At 39.1% G+C, this 25832-nt stretch overlaps 1 protein-coding gene across 1 annotated transcript in view; it reads right to left on the minus strand.

The window, feature by feature from the left end:
• LOC124805150 (polyribonucleotide nucleotidyltransferase 1, mitochondrial) overlaps window positions 1-25832 on the minus strand; it is a 141781-nt gene that overhangs the window by 72108 nt on the left and 43841 nt on the right. Inside the window, exons 3-4 of the mRNA XM_047265624.1 lie at window positions 24206-24379; window positions 21324-21517 (exon numbers count right to left, since the gene is read on the minus strand). Coding sequence (XP_047121580.1) covers window positions 21324-21517; window positions 24206-24379 — 368 coding nt within the window. The remainder of the gene's footprint in view (window positions 1-21323; window positions 21518-24205; window positions 24380-25832) is intronic.

Raw genomic sequence — 25832 nt, forward strand, 5'->3', positions numbered from 1 at the left:
GTTCAATTACAGGAATTTCAAAAGTTTCCTACAGAAACCAACTGCATTCAAATCAATGTTCTTTAACCATAAATAAAGAACTGCTCTCAGAATTTACACAATAGTTTGCCCCCATAGCTCCCTCACATCACTCATTTTGAATAATGAACATCATTATACCAGCAAGCAAATAATAATAAAAAGTAAATGAAAATCTGGCAGCAAATCTGATTTGACCTAACACAAAAAAGGGCACAGAATACTGTTAAAAGATTTTTAAGTAATGTCGTCACAGAAAAGATAATTTCCGGATATTTCTACTAAGAAACAAAGACCTGTCACTTGCCTTTCAAATTATTTGCTTCAGAAAGCAGCATTCCGTGCATGTGTTGAGGGTTGCACGACACTGCATGGAGTGCCTGTTAGTTGTTCAGTTCAGTACCTGTCCCTTGGGCCTGTTTAGGAAATGCAAACAGTCTGTAAAATGCAATAGGGTCAGGTCTCTCCACAAAAGAAAAGTGACTTAAAACTGAGAGCTTAAGAAAAAACAGCACATCATACCTTTTTCTTTTTTAATGTGCACGGCCCTATAAGCTACTCCTGGGTTACACATTGTATAGCTCTTAACCCCAGCACCTCCCCACTTCTTCCATTGCCTTCGCTATTTCTTCACAATTACTGGCCAGTTTATTTCCTCATTTTATGTCTTATTTTGCAGCTAGATCTTTTTTTTCTTTTTATTGTGTGTTCTCCTATATTTAATCCTTTCTCCTATTTTTTTCTGGGTGATGACCTGTTTCACGTATGTCACTATTTTCAGACTATCTCGGATTTTAAAATTTGTCTGTTGGTAGCATTTCATTGCTGAGCTCTGCCTCTTCATGACCTGGAGTCTATCTCGATTTAATGTCCTTGGGACCATCCAACTTTATCCCTGAATTTTCTCCAATATTTACTCCCTTTTTGTCAGATGAAGGACCTGAGGCTCAAACGGTAGTAGTTTGTCTCCTATTGTTCATACGTGTTTCATTTACACAATATAACACTGGGTGCCTAGATGCATTTTTGTCATGCACAAATCACAAAGCTTACTTTGAGATGTCCTACACCACGAGGACTGTCAAATTATTTCAACTTACTAATTTATCCAGTTTCTTAATATTTTCCACTTAACAAAATCTAAGTACAGGGTTATTACAAATGATTGAAGCGATTTCACAGCTCTACAATAACTTTATTATTTGAGATATTTTCATAATGCTTTGCACACACATACAAAAACTCAAAAAGTTTTTTTAGGCATTTACAAATGTTCGATATGTGCCCCTTTAGTGATTCGGCAGACATCAAGCCGATAATCAAGTTCCTCCCACACTCGGTGCAGCATGTCCCCATCAATGAGTTCGAAAGCATCGTTGATGCGAGCTCGCAGCTCTGGCACGTTTCTTGGTAGAAGAGGTTTAAACACTGAATCTTTCACATAACCCCACAGAAAGAAATCGCATGGGGTTAAGTCGAGAGAGCGTGGAGGCCATGACATGAATTGCTGATCATGATCTCCACCACGACCGATCCATCGGATTTCCAATCTCCTGTTTAAGAAATGCCGAACATCATGATGGAAGTGCGGTGGAGCACCATCCTGTTGAAAGATGAAGTCGGCGCTGTCGGTCTTCAGTTGTGGCATGAGCCAATTTTCCAGCATGTCCAGATACACGTGTCCTGTAACGTTTTTTTCGCAGAAGAAAAAGGGGCCGTAAACTTTAAACCATGAGATTGCACAAAACACGTTAACTTTTGGTGAATTGCGAATTTGCTGCACGAATGCGTGAGGATTCTCTACCGCACAGATTCGCACATTGTGTCTGTTCACTTCACCATTAAGAAAAAATGTTGCTTCATCACTGAAAATAAGTTTCGCACTGAATGCATCCTCTTCCATGAGCTGTTGCAACCGCACCGAAAATTCAAAGCATTTGACTTTGTCATCGGGTGTCAGGGCTTGTAGCAATTGTAAACGGTAAGGCTTCTGCTTTAGCCTTTTCCGTAAGATTTTCCAAACCGTCGGCTGTGGTACATTTAGCTCCCCGCTTGCTTTATTCATCGACTTTCGCGGGCTACGCGTGAAACTTGCCCACACGTGTTTAACCGTTTATTCGCTCACTGCAGGCCGACCCGTTGATTTCCCCTTACAGAGGCATCCAGAAGCTTTAAACTGCGCATACCATCGCCGAATGGAGTTAGCAGTTGGTGGATCTTTGTTGAACTTCGTCCTGAAGTGTTGTTGCACTGTTATGACTGAATGATGTGAGTGCATTTCAACCACGACATACGCTTTCTCATCTCCTGTCCCCATTTTGTCTCACTGTGCTCTCGAACGCTCTGGCGGCAGAAACCTGAAGTGCGGCTTCAGCCGAACAAAACTTTATGAGTTTTTCTACGTATCTGTAGTGTGTCGTGACCATATGTCAATGAATGGAGCTACAGTGAATTTATGAAATCGCTTCAATCATTTGTAATAGCCCTGTACTTCTCACTACAAAAACACAGTTACTATTACAACAGCACCCACCACAGCAAACCACCTCCCATCGGGGGGGGAGAGAGAGAGAGTGTGTGTGTGTGTGTGTGTGTGTGTGTGTGTGTGTGTGTGTGTAAGGGGGGGGGGAAACAGTTTTTGAAACAGTCTCAAATTCAATTATTTTAGTGATAAGAGGCAGCTATAGAAATACCAATTAAATTCAACTTTAATTTGAAGGCATATGGAGCAGTGCAAGTGTCAGTATACATATGTCCGCAGCATCGTACACCTAAGTTTACAGTATTGGTGTACAATTACTGATAACAGACACTGATTCCCAGAACGACATTGGGCAAAGTACTGTAGCAACAATAGTTAACAGTTCCTAAAAGAGCAGAAATAAATTTTACATTAATTCAGAAGATGCAAGATTTTTACTTGCATTACTTAATTTTACTTTGAAGTTTATGCTTAGCATAAACGATAGTGCCACTTAAACCACATATGGTAAACAATATTATTAACTTAAAAGTATTTAGCAACTTGATATTTTGTTAAAGTAAAATTACTAATTCACATATACCTGTTCCCATAAAGTAAATATTGTAAGCCAGTCATTTTCAGTTAAATACAGCACAGCACAGAATTTTAAAGTATTATCTCAATGGACAAGTACGGATGCTACTGCAGAGTAGTGGTAAAAGTCAACAATGTGAAGACTATCAGAGTGCTGTCAGGCAACCTCCTTGGAAGGCAATGTTGCTTTCATTTGGTGCCGCAGTAGTCGAAGGAGCAATTGACCCTGAAACTCAAGTCGATCTGAGAGTAGCACAGGTAAAATTGGAACAGCTAATAGCTGCACATGGCACCAGTAAAGTTAGGAATAAGATGTAGGACTGGACTGTGGTCAAATCTGCCAAATCAAGTGACATTTAAGAGATACTGTAAGTCTGCTAGCATTGATCTAGATGTCAAAAACAGTTTCAGTGCTCTGGAGGCTGGAGACAAATGTGTCCAGCTAATTCAAAGGATTCCAAGCTTGTCTGACAAGGTACAGGAAGAAAGTGAAAGTTAACATTAACACTGTTCACAGGGTTAAAAAGACCAAGGAGATCATTCTGCTAGAGAGAAATCGTGGGAGCGGACTGTCAGAACTAGTACATGACACTCTGATCAGTGAATCCAATGCAATAATTATTTTTAACCCAGGTGCAGGATTCAGCGATGTATCCTGTGATACAGATTCTTTGGAGAAAATATCTTGGTAAAGAAGGTCATGTAGTTATTACTGGAGAAAGTGAGGGGCAACTATTTCGTTTGTAATCTCAATTACGCAACTGAAGATGTCATCTGGTAGGGCACTGCTGAGAAAGCTCCTCACACAACTGAGTAGTTTGTGTCAATCTGAGTGAGGCAACAATATACTTATCTTTTGTTTCTGTCAAACATGGAAGTGTGGCAGGATTTGTCATGTACATTTCTGCCTTTGCCGCACAAGTGGTGTAAGGATTCTCTGAAAATATAATTCAAGATTTTTGTCACTTCATGATTTTATGAAATATGTCTACATCTACATGGATACTCAGCACGTAACATTTAAATGCCTGGCAGAGGGTTCATTGAACCACCTTTACAATAATTCTCTATTATTCCACTCTCGAATGGCGCGCGGAAAAACGAACACCCACATTTTTCCGTGTGAGCTCTCATTTCCTTTATATTATGATGATTATCATTTCTCCCTATGTAGGCTGGCATCAATAAAATATTTTAACATTTGGAGGAGAAAGTCAGTCATTGAAATTTTCCATCCCAAATCCTGTGTCACGTCCGTGAAACTTTTTCTCCTATTTTGTGATAATACAAAATGTGCTGCTCTTCTTTGAACTTTCTCGATTTAGTCTGTTAATCATATCTGGTAAGGATCCCAGATCACACAGCAGTACTCCAAAAGAGGAAGGATAAGCATAGCGTAGGCAGTCTCTTTAGTAGATCTGTTACATTTTCTAGTGTTCTGCCAATAAAACGCACTGTTTTCTTTGCCTTCCCCACAACATTTTCGATGTGTTCTTTCCAAATTTAATTGTTCATAATTATTATAGCTATGTATTTAGCTGAATTTACGGCCTTTACATTACACTGATTTATCATGTAACTGAAGTTTAATGGCTTCCTTTTAGTGCTCATGTGGGTGACCTCACGCTTTTCATTGTTTAGGGTCTATTGCCAATTTTTGCACCATTAAGATATCTTTTCTAAATCATTTGTTTTGATCTTCTGATGAGTTTACTAGAAGAAAAATAACAGCATCATCCGCAAACAACCTAAGACAACTGCTCAGATTGTCTCCTAAATCGTTTACATAGATAAGGAACAGCAGAAGGCCTATAATGACACTACCTTGGGGAATGCCACAACTCATTTCTGTATTATTCGGTGACTTTCTGTCAATTACTATGAACTGTGACCTCTCTGACAGGAAATCACAAATCCAGTCAAATAACTGAGATGATATTCCATAATCACGCAATTTCACTACAAGCCACTAGTGTGGTACAGTGTCAAAAGCCTTTTGGATATCTAGAAATATAGAATCAATTTGATACACCTTGTCAATAGCACTCAACACTTCGTGTGTGTAAAGAGCTACCGTATTTACTCGAATCTAAGCCGCACTTTTTTCCGGTTTTTGTAATCCAAAAAACCGCCTGCAGCTTAGAATCGAGTGCAAAGTAAGCGGAATTTCTGAAAAATGTTGGTAGGTGCCGCCACAATTAACTTCTGCCGTCAAACATATGTAGCGCTACACAGGCATGCTTTCCGGGTACAAAGATAAATACTGGCGCCAAAACCTCTGAGTCAGTAAATAAATTAAAAAAAAGGTGGAAGACGAGCTTTTTTCTCCGCCCCGAGTTTCGACCACTGCATTTTCATACATTATCCAACGAAGTAAATACAAATTCCGTATTGTTCATCTTCGAATGTAGCAGCATTTCAATGTACTATGAAAATCGGACTGGCAAGACTGTTTGGGATGTTTGTCAATATGGCCAACTCTTACGTTCTGAATTTTTTCCTACCTGTGAGAAGAGACGGTTGCTAATAGGAAATTTATGAATTGTGAATCACATGCAGTATTCTCATCACCATAAGAATAATACAAATGTAAACATTTTGCCATGTATTCTTTCGTGTTTTCTGCTATCTCATTTAAATCCTGTCTGCCTAATAAACTACGAAACTAGAGTGAGACAACGGCAAACGCGGAAGAATATACATATCATGTCATGTTTATTTTCGTATTATTCTTATGCCTAATAGTGATACAGTCAGAAACGAAGCATGGAAATTGACTAGATTTTTAAATCTAAGATGACTCTAATTTCTGTGCAGAATGTACTGTACAAAAGAGGCGTCTGGAAAGATTTTCAAACGGCGAAAAAGTTTAGCTAAACTCTCGTTCAGAACATCTTCTATCATACGCAGTCTATTATTTGGTTCTTGTTGATCATTATCAAAGAAAGCAGCAGTGTAAGTAACAACAAATAGCAGTCTCTTGCCATTGTTTCGCTAGTGAGACAATTCCTCTTTTTTTTTTTTTTTTTTTTTTATCGTAAGTGGCGATAGCGCGCACAAAAGCAAGCCATGCTGCGAGCGGCGACAGGTCGTAAACACACATTATCAGAATGCGACAAACAATGCATGACACAGTAAAATAACGCATTTTCAGCTTAGAGTGACGTAAACACCTATAACAAAGAGAACAGCACTTATCAGATCAAAGAAAAATAAGCAATCGATTCAAACCAGACAAAGCACGTGAAAAAGGAAGGGTACTCGTATAAATATGGACGGAGCGCCTGACGCATAGCAATGGCTACCTGGTAAAGCTTAACTGCTAAGCTTACGACTCGAACCAAACTACTGTAGCCGTATCGTCATTCATTCGACCTAAATTGTGTCTCACATAACAATGCACCAACTTTGTTTCGATTGGGAGGCGTGGCCTAAAACTTTTCTCTCCCTTGAATTTCGAGTCTCAAATTTCAGGTGCGGATTAGATTCGGGAAATTTTTTTTTCCCTTGATTTCGAGTCTCATTTTTCAGGTGCGGCTTAGATTCGAGTGCGGCTTAGATTCGAGTAAATACGGTAGTTGTGTTCCACAAGAACGATGTTTTCTAAATCTGTGTTGACTGTGTGTCAATAGACCATTCTCTTCGAGATAATTCATAATGTTTGAACACAATAAATGTTCCAAAGCACGTAATTTTTATGTTTCATGTTGAAAGAGTGGGGATTGGAGCAACAATATCTCTCATAATTCACTGTGAGTGGTCCACTGCTGTGCCAGCAGAGTGACAACATTAGTCAATGGCCAGCGACCACAAGATGATAACGCCATTTTGGTTGGTTTAAGGATGAAATTTTGGTTGGTTTAAGGATGAAAGAAAGTAAACTGTGAGGTCATCATCTGTCCCTCCCACTTTGAACAACACGGCAAGGCAACAAAACAACACATCACAGAAGGGCCTAGTGCGCAAAACCCAAGGAAAGGAAGTCCCAAGGTCTGTCGAAGGTCAACGAAGCCTAGATAAAGCAGCAAGAAAGGACGAAAAGGGGAGGCGAAGAAAGGAGGGTGAGGTGCCCCATCCAGTGAACAGCTGGAGGCCCTCAAAGGCAGAAAACTGCAATGGGAGACATTACTCCCCACTCCCACCGCCACTCCACTTACTAGAGGCACTCCACCCAACAATGAAGAGGACAGGGCGAGAGAAGCACAGGAAAACAGAGGAAGAACATCAAGTCACACAGAAAAGATGAGAAGGGGGAAGAAGAGCAAATGAACGAGTAGTGCAAGAGCCGGAGGGACTGCCAAGCCCAGATAGCAAACTCCTGTTTAGGGCACAGGGAGCAATATTCCATCCTGCCAACCCCTAAATGGGCCAACGAGGATGGGGCGCCTTCCTTCACAGAGAGTGATAAAAACCCCCTTCACAAATAAACCATAAAACCAGGTCAACTGCTGAGGTATCATCTGCTAATACCAGAGTAACGAGTCAGGAAGATTTAAGAGTCCACCACAGGGCAGCTGGGTTAGGACAGTCCAGCAAAATGTGGACCACCGTCAAACACGCACCACAAACATGAGGAGGGCAAGAAGAACAGGAAGCTTTGGGGGCTGGTCTCGGGGGAGATAAGGACCGCATATTGTTACTGCAAAGTCTAAGTGGATCCGAACAGCCACTGCTTCCAGTGCAGTCTGAAGCAAAAACCGGGAACTAATGATGTCTGTGCAGAACAATGTATAAACACCACCAGAGGCTTGCAGGGGGGGGGGGGGGGGGGCAGTCCAGCACAAGGCTTGGAAACCATGAAGAGTCAGCAAATGAGTCTCCATGAAATGAGATTCCTGCTATATAATGCAAGCTACAGAGTAGAGAGAAAGAAGAGACTGCAATTCTGGAAGGTGACAATAGAAACAATTACAGTTCCATTGAAGGGTATAAGAGCATGGACAGGCATTGAACAGGTCAGAGTGCTGAGACAGTGTCCATCACTGGTAAGGAAGGAGTGATATCTATTAATGTTGAGACACTGATTGAGAAGGAGGGGGTGACACCCCCTTGGATGTCAAGGGCAACTTGTCCCGAGACTTAAGCATCTTCTTCTTCTCCTTTGGAAGGTGAGAAGAGGTGTGGATGGCAAGAGAGCAATTAACAGCAATGTCAAACATCCAAAAGAGAATGAACGACCTGTAAGCTCACAGAGCACGAGTCCCGTATCCGACTAAGTAATAGACTTCTTACCCTGGAGATGGCAGGGAGGTGGGAACCTAGAGGGAGCCCCATCCCCAGCAGGTGCCAGAGAAGAGGGTTTCTTCTCTGGCCTAGGTGAAGCAGCAGTCCCATGAAGGGAGGGAACAGGAAATGTCAAGGAAGAGGAAATGGAAGGTGGACAGGATGGAGGTAAGGAGAAAGGAGGAGGAGGAGGAGGAGGAGGAGGAGGAGGAGGAGGAAAGGATGCAACAGAAGTAAAGGTAGTCATTAAAGGTACCAGGTGGAGACTCAAATTTCTGCCGGGCTTCAGAGTAGGATAGACAATTGAGAGTTTTGAATTCCTGAATCTCCCTTCCCCCTTCATAGATCAAGCAACCTGCTCAGTGGGGAGAATGTGCCAGAACAGTTCACACACTTGGGCAGTGGGGTACAAGGGCACCCTACATGGAGAGGGCAGCCATAGTTGTCACAAATATGAGTCATCTCACATCACAAAGGCATGTGAACAAAACGGAGACACCAGAAAGAGTGTAGGGGAGGTGGGATATAGGGCTTCATGTTGTGATGGTGAACCACAATATTAATTTTCCAGATGGGTATCACCCTCAAAAGCCAGGATGAAAGTGCTGGTATCGGCACAATTGTCCTTACAACCTCTCTGGACTCAGCAGACGAAATGAACACTGCGCCATATCAGATTAGTACTGAGTTCCTCATCATATTGAAGGAGGAGGTCCTTGTGGAAAATAATGCCTTGTGTCTTATTTAAGGGCTAGTGAGGAATAATGCCCACTGAGATGTCTTCTAAGCACTCACAAGCACAACGGGAAGCCGATTGACTGGCAGAAGAGGTTTTAATCAGTGGAGAATCAGATCGCATCTTACTAAAGGAGTCAACTTCACCAAATTTATCTTCAATGAGTTCTACAAAAAACAATGGTTTGGTAGCAGTGAAAGTGTCCCCATCTGTCCTGGAACAAACCAAGTAACAGGGAAATGGTTTCACCACAAGCTGGCGGGCTTGGCCCTCCTCCCAGGAAGTGACCATGGAGGGAAGGCCAAGGTATCAAGAAAAGGAGCAGAGAGGAAACTGTTCCTATCTGAAGATATGCCCACAGAAGAGCAGCTAGAAGTGTGGAGCATAGTGTGCTTCATATCCAGAGGGTCCATCCTGGTACCTCCCACTCTGATCAGGTGCTCACCCTATGATGTCACCCGCACACGGTCACCTAGGCAGACATGAGGCAATGACAGCTCAGGTTCCAGTAGTGTGCACCCTGTGTTGTAAGGAGGCTCAGCCAGTTGGGTACATAACAGCCCCATCACGTGGGCTAGCTGTTGCTGGTGACCTAGCAGGGAGCGGGCAGGGGGCGATGTAGACTATGTTGAGGAAGGAGGGCGTGGAGGGAGGAACCCGCACTGGAGATGCTAGGAAGGGAGTTTTCCCAAAAGGGGCTCACACTAAAGAAACAACTCAGAAAGGGAAGTCAAACCTCATGGGGGAACAGAAAACACAGAAAAATATGGGAGAGTGGGAATAAAGTCCAAGGCCATAAAGAAATAGCACAACCGAGGGAATAGCTGGATCATCAAAAAGGGAAATATTGGAGAAAAAGATGAGGGGTAGAAGGGGGAGGAGTGAGGATGGGAAGGCATGAATAATGGGAAGGAAATGCAGCTCAGGACAGAAAAGAGGCTGCACTAGCTCAGTGCCATGTGCAAGCCACACATGTACCCACAAAAGGTTTATGGACCCCTGGAGGGTGATGATGCCATTTTGTTTAGTTTCCCTGTGCCAATTATTATTTTAATTGTAAAAAATTTAAACTATGAAGAACATGTATCATTCTGTTCTGTTCAAGTCTGGCCACTTCGGGATAAACTTAGATGAACTTATTTAAAGTTTCTTCATGCCAAAAATTGTACACTGTGCTGTGTTCTGTGACAAAACAAACCAATGTGAAGTTGTTATGTGATGAAAAGTAATTATAACATCTGAAAACAGTAATCTGAACCTTTTATTTACAATTACGCTATCCTGAATATTTGAATCAAAATTGGTTGCTTTGAAAAGAGGTGTGATTGAAAAATTAACTTCTACGGAAAATACAAAGATAACAAGATCTCTGGTTTTTCTGTGCTTTGACAAAGTTATGACAGAATTAATCAATATTTTATGAAAAGAAAGTCACCACAAGTGATCTAATCATGCAAAATATAACACCTACTATTACTGAGAGAGCTCATAGTGAAAACAGTTTCTATAATAATGATAATAATAAATAGTAGTAATAATAACATGAGAGTTATCAGTCTGAATACAAAGAGTAAGTCTTGATACTAACAAGGGAACCTCCCCATTGCATCCTCCTCACATTTAGTGAGAAGATGGCCCAGTGGATATCCCATCAAAAACCGAACACAGATAAAGCATGAAAAAAGGAAGAAAGTGTACTGAACTATGAAAAAAAAGCAGAATAAAAACAGCAAATGGTCCAAGCTTAACAAGTGCAACAGTGAGTAGAATGTAAGAACCAAGGCGTTGCGGTAAGTGGTCATGGTGTTGGACTGCAAAGTGGGTGATTTGTGTGCTAAAACGTCTCATGTCATTTATTTTCATTTATTTATTTTTATTTATTTTTTTTCACAGCTTATAAAGCTGTCCACATTGAAATGTTTGTTCTCTTTCTGTATTCTTGGCTGTTGTCATACTATACATTAGTTGTAGAATTAAAGTCATGTGGTATGAATACATTACCATTGCAAGTGAATGTGACAAATAGTGAGAGCAGGCGAGATAGCACACAGACGTTTCACAGACACGAAAACAATACATAAATGGCTGTAACTATGTTACAACAAAGGAATTCAAGAGTCCAAACTTCCAAAATGGAACACAGCTTCAAAAACATTAAAAACATATGTTTTGACAGAGTACAGAGAATCTGGGCGATCGTGAAACTGTTGTGTTCATTTGTTGCAGCTTATGTGACAAACTATTATGTTTTCATCACTTTCTTGAGAGTGATCACATTCACATTCACATGAACAACTAAACTGGGCAAGGAGACATATCTCTCTCACTCACCCGGCTCTCACTCTCACTATCATATAACAGACATACTGTCACTAATGCCATGTATTACACACCAGATGTGTTTCCCTGTGAAGGATTCAGCTGACTTATCTTGTCATCAGAGGTTTGTGGTTCCCATTTGAAAGCTATTTCCTTTCAGCTGCTGCTAGAATAGTTGTGCAGAATTAAGTTTCATTATAGATCCCTTCCTTACAACCCGCTGTTGCAACACAGACACATTTGAATACAGTGAAAACTGAAAAGAAATAAAATAAATAAAAGGAAAAAGGGAGCTTTGAACACAGCTCATCAATTTTCCAGTCCAACACCGTGATCACTTAACCATGACGCCATTGCTTGTGTCCTTCGCTCAATGTTGCACTTGTTAAGCTTAGACCATTCACTGTTTCTATTTTGCTTTTTTAATTCACAGTTCAGTACACCTTCTTCCTGTTTTCATGCTTGATTTGTGTTCAGTTTTTAATGGGTTTTCCACTGGGCTCTCCTACCACTAAATGCAATGAGGAGTTCCCCTTGGAAGCAACAAAAAAGTAATTAATATTTGGAGGCTGTTATCTTATGTTACCATCCAAATGTGAAAACTATCTGGACGCTAACAATTACCAATGCCCAATAAGAACTTGCATACAAAATGAAATCATACTGATTTGCAACTATCTAATTAAACATATATCCAGAAGAAATATGATGTTTGTGGCGTGCCAGCCTATGGACACACAAAATGAGGAGTATCACAGTGACATGTAAATGCAAGGCATCAGATTGACAGTCACTCAAAAGGATGGGGGGGATGTGGGTTTGGGTTGGCAAGCTTGGGTGTGATTTAGATATTGCTTCATATCCCGCTGCATCAAACAGGGGATGGTATACATCTGAATGTTTCCAGTAAGAATTTACACTTACAATCAATTGCCATAAGCATTCAACACACACTCACTTTTTAAAAAAAAGATATGTCAAATGTTTCTGAACAACTAAGCTGGAGAATAACTTAAACAGAGTCAAAGCAATTAGTAAAAACTGCAGCTTTGACAGTATGATGGATACATCTTCAACAACCTAAGACTTTGCTACAATGTCATGTGCTTTACACTATATAGCCAATGATTCATTAGGACTTAATGTACATCAAAACAAAAATTAATGTACCAAGTTTTTCCAATGTATAAGATGCATTTGCTTGACATGAACACTTCCAAAAAGTTTTGGAAAGCATTAAGGTCTTGTAAGCAGTAACATCAAGTAGAACAATTTGTTCCAAATAAGTGAGTAAATCAACACCACCTTCATAAAATTTAACAATTACAACATTAACATATTCTTGAACGCTATTTACTTCCATAGATGTTGATGCAAAATACCATGTTTATCTCAATGTAAGCCGACCTGGAAGCACGCCAAACCCCAGACATCAAACTCAAGGGAGAAAAAAAATTAACAGTTATTTCAAGTCGTTCTTAAAAATCAAAACAAATATAGCTCATCATATGATGGATAAAGTATAAAGCGGCCCCACCTCTCGGGCATTTGTGGGGACTAGTACTTACTTGAAGTAAATCGCATGGAATTAAATTTAGCCTGTTGGATACTTAAACTTACTGTTACTTCAAAAACAGTGACAGCAGTGAAAACTCACAATATCTATTGAAATATTCTGAGCACAACTGGGGCAGTAGGGCCACTAAAGCTTTTACAGACTATACTGCAACTCATGTTTGAGTTGTGCATTCTTTCCATATCACATGAATGTCATCCAAAGTATTTTTTTTTAATTTCTTTCAATAAAACTATTTTCATCCAAGAAAGCTACATTTCAGTTTGGAAGAGTACTGCACTTTATTTAAAGAATATAAATTTGGCAACTCTGCGTATTCAAAACACTCATTTGTATCATCTCTGCCAGAGGTTGCATAGGGTACTTTATTAGATGACTTTTGTACCCTTCTAAACAATATAATTTGTCCACACAGAATCAGTTCCAGCACAAGTGATCTGTACAAAGTGCAAACTGTAAGTATTGTCATCACTGAGGAAAATCTCTCTCTTGCAGCGTCTCCTACATCTGTCAATATTGTTTGACAAACAAATTTGGGCAAGGCCACCTAGAATACTGGCTGTCGTAATTAGGAGCCACCCACAGGTGGGTCATGGGCAGTGATGCTAAAGGCAGGTCTCGCTGCGCTGCAGACCTGAACACAGTAGAGATTTTTGTTGTTTCCTTATATGGTCGGTCAATGCTAGTATTGTGCATGGCGAGCAGTTTTATTAAGAGGAAAAAAGGGCTTTCATCTTTTTTTTAATTTTCTATTTTAATTGTCTTTCTATGACACACAGTACTGCCTCCTTGGGAAGACAGTGCTGAGTCGGCATAGTACCAGATGTTTTGTGTAACACAAACACTCAGTCCAAGCGAACATTGTCCCATGGTAGTACCGCTGAATACAGACGCTATGTTTAGTACTGCTGACTGAGGGACACCCACTGACGCACCATCTGCCCACCAATATAAAGATCGGAGGGAGGGGCGGGGGGGGGGGGGGGGGGGGAGGGGTCACATGGGGAATGACAGACGGATTGATGAGAATGTGTCGGTACTGAGAACATTCTCTTGCCTGCCAGGCTGGTCCGCAACCAGACATGTCCATAGTTCCACCCTCTGGTGGCGCAATGCCTCTCAATTTAACTGTGGCAGCCTCCTGTTGCCACTGCGAATTTGAGTAGTGTACCCCTCTGGTGTAGGCTTTTGGAGAAATAAAACTTCCACTGGTGACTGGAAACAGTCTTTTCTTTCAAAGGTTCTTTCCTACCATCACCAAGTGCCCTGCTTTCCACTCTTTTTCCCATCCCAACTAAGTTCAGCACCTACATTATAAAGTCTCGTAAGAATTCAACTTCTTTCACCATTTAGGAGAGGATCATTTTTTCTGGGAAATAGGCTCACGCCGGTTCATGGTAGACCTCAGACCTGTCTTATGAAGAAACCTTCAATAATGTGGCAAACAAAAATACAAATTTACAGCACATAACAGAACAAAAAGACATAAATAATTATCACATGAACATACAAATAAGAAACACACATGATGTCTTTTCATTTGTAGCAGTATATTCTAAATACCGTCACATACCTAAAAAGAAAATGAATCAAAAATGAAAAGCAAAAGTACAACACAGAAATTTTGCTTGTTTGGCAAACCTAGCAAGGAATCACGATGACATTGTTATACAATTTAGTCCACTGTAATACATGTCCTCTGTGAACTAGCCACTTTCATTAGCATGTACAATAACACTTTTTGGAAATACTTACAACTTGGGTAATGTGTTGCATTAAAAAAAATGAATGGTGGCAGTTTATGGCCATTGGCTGTATAAGCAAGCATGATATACTTGCCCCGCTTTTCACCACCCGCAGACAGTGTCTTGACATCTTTGTTCCCTTTTGCTTCTACCATGTAATTTGTTGGCATATCAAAATACACCGGAACTTAACCCACATTACCTAGTGGACCAAGAAGATATTTATTTTCAGTGCACCATCTGATTATGAAGTGCTGAAATTCAATAAGTTTTTCCTTATAGTTTTCTGGCACATTCTGTGCAACTGAAGCACACTTACAATGAGAAAATCCCCAACATTTCATGAAACCAGCAACTCAACTGCAACTGAAGTGCACTTACAAAGAGAAAATCCCTAACGTTTCATGAAACAAGCAACTCAGTTGTAGCTTCCTTTGAAATTCATGATTTTCTACTGTTGAGCGATTTCATGCATTTTAACTTGGCTAATTTCTACTCTCACAGGTAAGCACTTCTGTCATTGCTCCCTAACAAAATCATTCAGCTCAACTTCTTATGTGTGATAGTGGCCCAGATAATATTTTCCTATTGCTGGATGAAGCTAAAAAGAAAAAGTTACTCCTTTTGCTGTGTCCACCACCTGATGTTACTCTCATCAATCCTGCACCACTGCCCTGCAGCAAGATTTGATGTTTTCTATGTGAGAGAAATAACCTCTCTTTTCAACTTTGTGAATACATTCCATCATGGCAGACTAAGATCTGGCACTTCACAAAGGTACTACAGCAGACTGAAACAAAGGATGAAATACAAATGCACTGGCTGCATACATTGTAGCTAGCATTGTTCTCATAGGCCTTGAGGTCAGTGGAAGAAAAACAAATGAAGTTTGAGGGAGGGGGTGTGCAGAAGGGGGTAGAAATCTCTCTCAGAAGTAACAAGGTTTTATGGAAGCTCATTTACAAGGATGCTGACACTCAAATATGGAATGTATTTGTACTCATGACTATAAAATTAAATTGAGGTAGTGAAAAACTTATTACTGTTATGGGTTGATTATTGGCAGCATTGAAAATTTGCTCAATGTACACTGACATGTGCAGACAGCTTCGGACAGCTGAAGCTGTAGAAATGAAAAACTGGTCCTACAATGCTTGCCAACTTCTGAAAGTTTCTTTAAAATATTCATTTTGATGGTGTTTACGTAATGAGATTTATTTTTATTGCTATGAATATTTGAAGAACTGCTAAATTCAAAGATAAGCAGTATTAAATTTTAATTTCCCTCCACAATAAAAAATAATTAACATTCAATACTTGAAGCACAGTGATTCTGTGCAAAATAACTACTTGTGGTAGCTTCTAGCAGCATTTTTTGGAATTTTCTTAGGCTTTCCCCTTAGTCTAAGCCGCAGGTGCATTTTTGGACCACAAAAACGAAAAAATAAGGTAGGCCTCCATTTCAGCAAATACAGTACATACCATACAGTAATTCAGAGACTTCATGATTAGATGCAGTTGGCAATATATAATATGCAATCCAACACCATACATTTGTTTGTTTCATGGAACTTGTTTGTGCCATTGGTGAATAAAATGGGGTGGCAGTCTGTAAACCTTCCAGTATTTGTTCTCATTGTTTTGCGTGTTATGTCCTGTTGGTTTGTTGGTTGAAGTGTGCAAGTACATACCAATGACTGAACTGTGAATAGAATGTACAGTTATTCAAATTCTCTGCATTACACTATGTTATTAAACATGATTTTGCGATAACATCTACGGAAGTACATGACAGTCAGAACTGGGTTATTATACCAGATATTCAAGTTGATAGAGAGAATGATGATGATAGTGATATACTCCTAATTTAGAATATATAATCCACACAAAGTTATTGCTTGCAAGATATTGTTGCTTTTCAATTTTGTTTGGATTATACTGTTACAACATGCAAAGCCTATAAAATTGGGCATATGCCTCTAGAAGGATACAAGTTGGTATCACATTGATGTTTGCATAATATAATGAAAAAAAAAGAGGGGGCATGCTATACACACAAAAAGTGGAATAAATTCCCAGTTAGTAGACATAAATGAGTCCTACATCGAACAGCTCTGAGTGCTGTGCTTCAGTAATAGACTTGCAAACATACAGTATAACAGTGTACTACTGCAGGAAATCAGATTGAGTACTAGTACGATGAAGCAGACATAACAAATCCTTACATCTGGTGAATTAAAGGCTGTTTAAGTCTCACTTAGTACAGATTGACAGCAACTCGTGCTATTGGCGTCCAGTTTTGTTTTATTTACCAGTCACGCTGCAAACAATAATAGGACATAATGCAAGAGCAATGTATACCTTTTTTTCCAAAATCAACTGTCTTTTACAAAACAGATGAGAGCCCCATTATACTCATAAATGGTCAGTCTGACCAAGATGATCAAAAAGCATCAATAAAGTTCCCCACCAATCAGATTTAGCTAAGATTGGAAAGGTGCAGTTTGGCAGAATCACAAATGCTGTCTGTGTCACTAGTCCGAGATTTTCATACACAAACAGGAAGAGGAAGTTTATCGAAGGCACACAGCACATAAGGAATTAAATTGTTCTCTAAAATATTCTTACAACACTTTGAATTCATTACAGTAGAACCTCATTTAACGAGCACCTCCCGTAATGTGCAATTTGCATAACAATCAAAACAAATTATAAAAAAATTACTAATTTAACAAGCGATTTTTCACATAGTGAGTGACAATGATTTAGTATAATGTCACCAGCTGTTTGCGCGTAGCAAACGTTCAACAGTATGAACACCTTTCATTGTCAGTAGCAGCATATGAAAAATGTCTTTAGTATGTACTGCAGTCCAGGTTTAGTCTCTTTCTGCTACCATCTTAGTACAGCTTGTGATCACATATTTTTCTAAACTTGTGTTCACACAATTTTCTTTCTTTTTTTGTGCAACTTTCAATAACCTCCATAGAAATGTCCCAGAAGATAAAGCTGCAAGAATTTTACCATAAGAGTTAGAAAATGACCTTAGATATGACATGTGAAATCACTGAAAAATGCGAATGTGGTGTGAGCGTTGCTGATTTAGCATGCACGTACAATTAGTCTACATCAACTATTTGCACAGTCCTTAAGAACAGGGACAAGATTAAGGACACAGATGTATTAAAGGGAGTGACAAGAGTTTCTAAACAATGGTTTTGTTTTCTGGACAATGTTGAAAAGTTGCTCCTTATATGGACATACGGAAAGCAATTGCAATGTGACACTTTTACTGAGAATATCACTGTGAAAAGGCGAGAGTAATTTCTGACAGTCTCGTTAAGAAAGCGACAGGATAATCAGCAGCCGAAGAACTATTTAAGGGAAGCCTTATGTGGTTCGAGAAGTTTAAGAGAAGAACCAACATGCACAGCATTGTCAGGCATGGCGGAGCAGCCACCTCTGACACAAAGGCAGCAGAAAGCTTCGTCAGCAACTTCAAGATGCTCGTAGAATCTGAGGGTTATCTGCTGGAACAGGGTTTTTAACTGTGATGAGACTGGTCCAGTCCGGAAAAAGATGCTGAAGTTTACCTTTATAACAGCAGAGGAGAATGCCTGGTCAGAAACCAATGAAAGACCATCACCCACTGCTATTCTGTGCCAATGCAAGCAGTGACTTGAAAATTAAACTGCAGTTTGTTTACTATTCAGAAACTCCACGAGCCTTCAAAAACTGTAAAGTCCAGAAGAGCAGGTTAAGTGTGATGGGGAGGTCCTACAACAAAGCTTCGGTGACATGTCATCTTTTTTGTGACTAGATCAATGAAGTGTTCAGTGCTTTGGTGAAAAAATATTTTCTTGAGATGAATCTGCCACTCCACATCTTGCTTGTTATGGACAACGCTCCTACCCACTCTCTAGGCCTACAAGACCACCTCCTTGAAGAAGTTCAATTCATAACGATCCGATTTTTGCCACCCAACACCACTCTGATACTCCAGCCTATGGACCAGCAGATTATTTCCAGCTTTACAAAGCCCTACTCTAAAGCACTTTTTGAGCATTGCTTTGAGTTGACTGAAGCTACCAATCTCACTCCCAGAGAGTTTTGGAAATATCACTTCAACATAGTTGCATGCATCGAGATGATCGAAAAGGCGTGAAAATGGGTTACCAAGAGAACTCTCACTACTGCTTAGAAGAAGCTTTGGTCAGAGTGCACTGTCGAATGTGCCTCTCAGGCATTTGAGTCAGTACCTGTGGAGCCTTTAGTCAATGAGATTGTGTCTTTGGCCAAAAGCATGGGACTAGAAGTGGATAACAATTGTATCAATGAGCTTGTGGAAGATTGCAGCCAAGAAATGACCACTGAAGAGCTTATGGAGTTGCAGTGTGTTTCACAACAGGAAGTTGTGGAAAGGAGTTCTTCAGAGGAGGAGGAGGAGAAGGAGGTGGCAGTGACAGCAAAGCAGCAATCTTCTGGCGCAATAAGAGAAATGCTGAAAGCACAGGAATCAGTTGCCTTGTACACTAAAAATCATTACGCAATAAAGCAGTGGCTACACGCACTGCAAATTTATTTGACGATAATGCTGTGTTGCATTTTTGCCAAGTGTTGAAGCATCAGCAGAAACAAATGACTATAGACAGCTTCCTAGTAAAAGAGAATTAGTTACGTATTGTGAATAATAAAGTACATAATACTGTATATATAATTTTCTTTGAATAAATGGCATGAATAAGATAAAATGTTTAGTACTTTTTCTGCGTGGAATACATTATTGTATTTTATATTAATTTATATGGTATAAATTATTTTGATTAACGAGTGTTTCACACTATGAGTAATATTCTGGAACAAATTACACTTGCTATGTGAGGTTCCACGGTGTTTTAAAAAGTTGTTGATTTACAGCTTTCAAGTATTTTTCAAAAATAATGATTTTTTGATTTCTTTCTAATGTTGCCACTTTTAGATATTTCATGAATTCCATTATGTCAGCAATGCAGTTCACTTTTGATAACATTCTAAAATTGCAGAATCAAATTTGTTGTAATGTCTGTCATTGCAAGTCCCAATTTGGAATTCCATATTCAAATCTGTTTCATTTATTGGGAGTTTTTTCACTTATTACTTCACCTTTTGTCACAACGTATAAAATGTGGATGTTGTCTTCAGATGAAACCTTGTTGCAGATCCACCATCCACAAAAGCACTCATCACAATGTCATCACAGAGAAAGCAGCAGTCAGTGTTGATGTAATCGTGGTGGTGGTGGTGTTGGTGGTGGTAGCATAGTGTAATAGTATTATTATTATTATTATTATTATTATTATTATTATTATTATTTCTTTCCTTTCTCAGATGTTATTATTATTATTACTATTATTACGGTCTCCCTCTACAGTTTTTGCCCCACACTCTTCCTTTCATTACCAAATTGACAAACTCTCCATGTCTCAGGATGTGTCCTATCAAATGATACCATCTTTTAGTCAAGTGGGACCATAATTTCATTTTTTCCTAAATTTGATTCAACACCACCTCATTAGTTACTCGATATATCCCTCTAACCTTCAGCATTCTACACCCATTCTGTATTTTATATCCCTTCCCTTTCAGCCATCATCAGTTATTTTGCTGCCCAAATAGCAATACTTACTTAGTACATTTAGTATAACATTTTTAATGTAAATCCCTCAGCAACATTGCCTGATTTAATTCAATCACATTCCATTACCCTCATTTTACTTTTGCTGATGTTCACCTTGTACACTCTTTTCAAGATGCTATCCATTTCATTCTTGAAAAGAGGTTACAAGATTAACTCTGTAGACAAACAGTAACAAACTGAAAATTACTCATTCAGTTCATCCCTCCAGAGGTCCCAAATGTGTATACATTTTATGTAACTATTTATAAAGAATACAAACTATTTATCAAATAAAACAAAAGAACACAAAAATCAATGCTGAATCTCCTCAACAATTATATAACAATTAATAATCTCCCATTTGTCTTTGGAGAGTCCATGCTACTCAGTGGCTTTGCTTGGCACTAGCCCAAAGAAAGAAGGAAATAGGAAAAAGTACTATATTCTCTTCTTTTCCAATGTCATCCACATTACATTCAATGTGAATACATGGATGGTTGCACATTCAAGGCAAATAGTCTCCTCTGTATGACATACAGCCCAATAGTGTAAATTTCAGAGAAATATCTAGAAAACTAAATGACAAAACCATCAAGGAATACAGTGATAGCAAGAGTAATCCTAATAAAATGAGCACATGAACAAGTATGGATGCAAGGTAAAAATCTTGGTCACTTTTTTAGTGGATTATGTGCCAGTTACCGCTATACTGCTCTTTCAAAATGCTGTCACAGCAATATGAAGTAAAGGTCAAAATTTTAGTATATTCTCAAACACTTTGTCATTTTATCATAGCTCAAACTGCTTATGTAATTATGTGTTTGCAAAGTCACTGCTTTAACTGTTTAGTAATGGTAACTTTCCCATTTTTCAAATACTTTCCCAACCGCAGTGATTATATGGAAATGTCTAATATCATTAGCCTGCACCAGTAAGTATGACTACATTACAATGCTACACATGTATAGATGGACATCAAACTGATCACTAACCATTTGATTCCAGTACTTCAGCACTTAATCTGATAGAGAATGGGAAGCCTGTAGGCACTACAGGTCGTAAACCCTTCTCTGCAAGAGCACCGTGTCCAATTTCTCTTCGGCCAACACCACCAGTACGTCCAACTTCTTTTGTTGCATACGGAGGAAATTCATAATGAAGGAAAAAGTTCTTCTCCTTCAATCCACTGCAGAATTAAAATTTAAAATTGTAAAACAATTGTCAGCACAAAAAATTAAACATATGAGAATAGTAAAAACTATCTGGTAGACAAACATATAAATGTTACATGGTACCCAGTGAAGAGCAAGCCTTTCCACTGAATTGTTTCCACACTGTGTGTGTGTGTGTGTGTGTGTGTGTGTGTGTGTGTGTGTGAGAGAGAGAGAGAGAGAGAGATCATGAATTGAGTGACTCATGTTCTTGATTGCCTCTGCATATAAAAATCCATTTTCCCCCAGTACTGACTCAGTTCAAATACAAGTTAATTAAAAATAATACAAACTGGGAAATAACACTAAATGTATTCAACAATGCCTGCACTATGTTTAATTAGCTAAATCTATATCAAATCTGTTAACTATTAAATCTCATTACATCATACATGGACTTCAAACATAGAATGCATTTTAATGTCGCACTACAAATAATTTTAGCACAGTCATATTGTGTCAAAGATGACTAAATCTGATCAATTGAATGTGACCAAGAGAAAATATGTATATGTTGTATGATACAAGAAATTTCTTTAATCAGAAAGTACTCTCCATACTATTTACATAGTCTTTATAACAGCACTTCAAGAATAATTGTGAACTGTTCTATCTCTAGACATAATATGTACGGCAAGCAAGTAATGTAATAAGTTACTTCAGGAGAGAGTAAGAACCTCCTCATCAACCGTTCAAATAGTTAAATGTCAGACACTTCCTCTCACTTAATATTTAATGACAAGGGCTAGGATTAACCAAATTTAATGATTTGCTAGTTATTATTTTCTTACAGCATTTGATACAGGCACCACTTTAGAATAATTCCAGTATCAGCATTTTGTATCTTTCCTGCAGTCTCGTTTTTTTTCGAAGTGTTGCATTGCTCTTTCAATACTACATATTTTCCCATAATTCACTAACCTTTCCTCTTCTTTCTATAGATTACAAAGAAATAATCAGGCCCCATCATTCTATTCTGTGTATTCTGTTCTGAACATCAGTGACCATTCCCTAAATATTTACTCAAAACTTAAGCGGCTGATGTAGAACTATTGGGTCACTGAAATGGAGCATTTACAAATTAAAATGGCACATCAAATTCAGATACAGTTCGCCATGGAGTTGCAAATCAGCCTTTAGTACATACTCAAATGTACCAAGCAGGTAGTAAATGTGATTACTGATTCTCCATCCTGTGATAAAATTCATCACAAAAGATGCAAAAAGCTCAAAGAATCATTCACGAGTATTAAGTTGTGCCCAGTGCTGCAACATACCAAATAAACATTTTTATTAGTTTAGTTCGCAATGTCAGACAATGAAAAATCCAGGATGGCATAACTAGAATATGAAATAGGGCAGACTGCTATTCACCACTTAGGGGAGACACTGAATGGCAGAGAGGTAGATATGAAAGTTCATTTAAAAGTAGATTAAGCTAGATGTAAGAGACAGACAATGGCCATAATCTTGCTAGGTTAAATAAGTACATAAATGAACCATCAGATGGAGTCGTCCTTCAAATATACATGAATTTCCAAATAAAAAATACAGCGTGCCATTTAAAAAAAGTCGCACTGCTGTTCATGTCTTTGTAAAAAACAAAGCTACAATGAAGGCAGTCATGCTGATTGATGTCCCCCTGCCAGCTAAAGAACATTTGCTTGAAACATTTTGTAATTTGCATCTGGACAAACAGTTATTTAGGGTGGTCAAGATAAATGGGACACCCCGTATAAAAGAAAAAAAAAAAACACACACACACATTCAAACACTTACAATCCACATATGCATGGCTACTGTCAGCTCCAGATGCTAAGGACTCTTTCTGACAGCTTAGTATACTCTTAAATCTACTTTTACATGTGCCTGTCTGCTGCGTAACACCATTTCTAAGTAGTTTCAAGTATCAATCATCATTCTGATAGTGCCATGAATCAGTCCCTGACGGGACTGGTTCTGAAGCAGAAATCAACTGACCAACAATATTACGAAGATTTAGATGTACACAGAAAAAAATGATAATCAATATTTATTACAGTGGGTGACATGTGGTTCTACTGCCATGAACTTACTCAAAAAGAAGTTATACACTGGAAGCATGACATATTTCTGACTGCAAAGGCAGTGAAGTGGCAAAAATCAAGACACTGGTATTTTAAAGATGAGTCTATCACAACTACCAACATCTATGCTTTTGCAACAGGGATATATGGGAAGCTGTTATAACCAAATTTCCAGGTGAACTTTTGCTATACAAAAACAACAATTTTGAATACTTACTATACAATTTTTTTATCATGCAGTGTAGCTTCACAGAGGTACAGAACCCACCCTGTTCCCATTTAATTAACAATAGGCATTTTCTTGCTGGAACAAACTACATTTACATTTAGGTGACAATTAAAAAATCATAAAATTGTTGAAGAACTAAGGTGTTTTCCTTGAATGCAGCAAGGTGTCTGAACAGCGAAGATACTTCCTTCTCTTCTGAGGTATCTGACAATGAGCACTAGAGCCAAAAAGGGGTAAGCACATTTGAGACGAGGGAAACAACAATGATAAATAAAGAGCTATGCATTATCAACATTTTTCTTATACTTAAACAGCTAAGTTATTTACTACTCCTACTACATATTCCCTCTTTATGAAAATAAACTAACCTGGTAAGTGTAGTAATTGGATCCATTCGCAGAGCAGAATCAGGAGAGTCCAAAGCAACTGTGCAGAAGACCTGAGTTTGACCTCTTTGGAAGACAGCTGAGCCATGGAGCGGCCGGTACATTCCCACCTGGCATGACATCGGCCGTAGTTCCTCCAATGTACGACCATCACATCTGAATGTTTACATTTGAAAGAACTTCAATATGTTGTCTGACTTACCATAACTATCACAACCCCTTCCAAAATTAAAAACACACACACACACACACACACACACACACACACACACACACACACACAAAACAATGTTATCATAATTCTGATAATCAGCAGTGGTGACTTTACACTGTGACAGCATGTGTGTTTATGGAGTACTGCTTACCAGCTTAGTGTGAATTACAGACTTACCAAGTCCGTTTGAATTGTAGACTTCAACAATTCCACGTGTTACTGATGGGCCAGCTGCTTTTATCATATACATTGTGAATGTTCAGTTAGTAATTTGTATGATGAGAAGGTCACAAAGAAAAGCAAAATCTGTCAAGTTATGTAGAAGGCTTGGGCATCATCAGCAATGTGTGATATGCAACTGTGTGATATGAAACTAACCCACAGAATTGAAGTTCCTGTAGTGAACTGCAGGAACAATATGACTGTGACATATACAGTGTTCATGATTTAATGGTTGTCGTTAAGGTGACAATTTTCAGTAGATGAGTTCACTGACAATAACCAAAAATACCAAGTGAGGTGGTGCAGTGCTTAGCATGCTGGACTTTTATTTGGTAGGAAAACAGTTCAAACCCATGTCCAGCCATCCTGATTTAGGTTTCCCATGAATTTTTAAAGGGCGCGGCCAATTTCCTTCCCCATCCCTCCCTAATCTGAGCTTGTGCTCCGACTTTAGTGACTTTGCTGTCGATGGGGCGTTAAACGCTAATCTCCTCCTCCTCCAATACCCAAAGTGCCACACATCACTTGCCTCCCACTCACTGAACAAGGTATATTAATAAAACTTAATGAGATACAAGACTAATCCATGAATGGCTCAATATACAATGGTTGTATGAGTGCAGAGAATAATAACACTACCATCAGCTTATCATAGTATTACTTGTTGGCAGTAACTGGGGGGGGCGGGGGGGGGGGGGGGGGAGGGGGCAACACCAGGTGGCCCATACTTCTGCTATGGGACACCGTTTCTTGGCTGCCCAGTGTGTTATAAATCCAACCATATGAAAGAAATAGACATAGTCCTACATGAAACTGCACAGCTAATTACTGGACGCCTGGAACCAACTCTTGTTGATAAAATGCTCTGCAAGACAGGCATTATTTCTCCTGACATAGAGCAAAAATTTCCCTTAAATGCTAAAAGGAAGAAAATCGAAGAAAATGAGTTACACCCATTGCATGGATATACTCCACAAAGTCCCAGGACAAGGTCTAGGAAAAGCTAGTTAAGTCAACATTTGCACTAAATACGTCAACCAAGGAAGCCAGAGAAACACAGGGCAGCCAGAATAGGTTATTTCTAAGAAGGGCTAAAGTCAACAGAATCCCTCCTAGCCAGACACAACTTACAGTGAGCCACAAGGAGATTACAGAACAGATTACTAAAGGGTG

The sequence above is a fragment of the Schistocerca piceifrons genome, chromosome 1 (assembly GCF_021461385.2).
Source record: "Schistocerca piceifrons isolate TAMUIC-IGC-003096 chromosome 1, iqSchPice1.1, whole genome shotgun sequence".
In the NCBI taxonomy this organism is placed as follows: Eukaryota; Metazoa; Arthropoda; class Insecta; order Orthoptera; family Acrididae; genus Schistocerca; species Schistocerca piceifrons.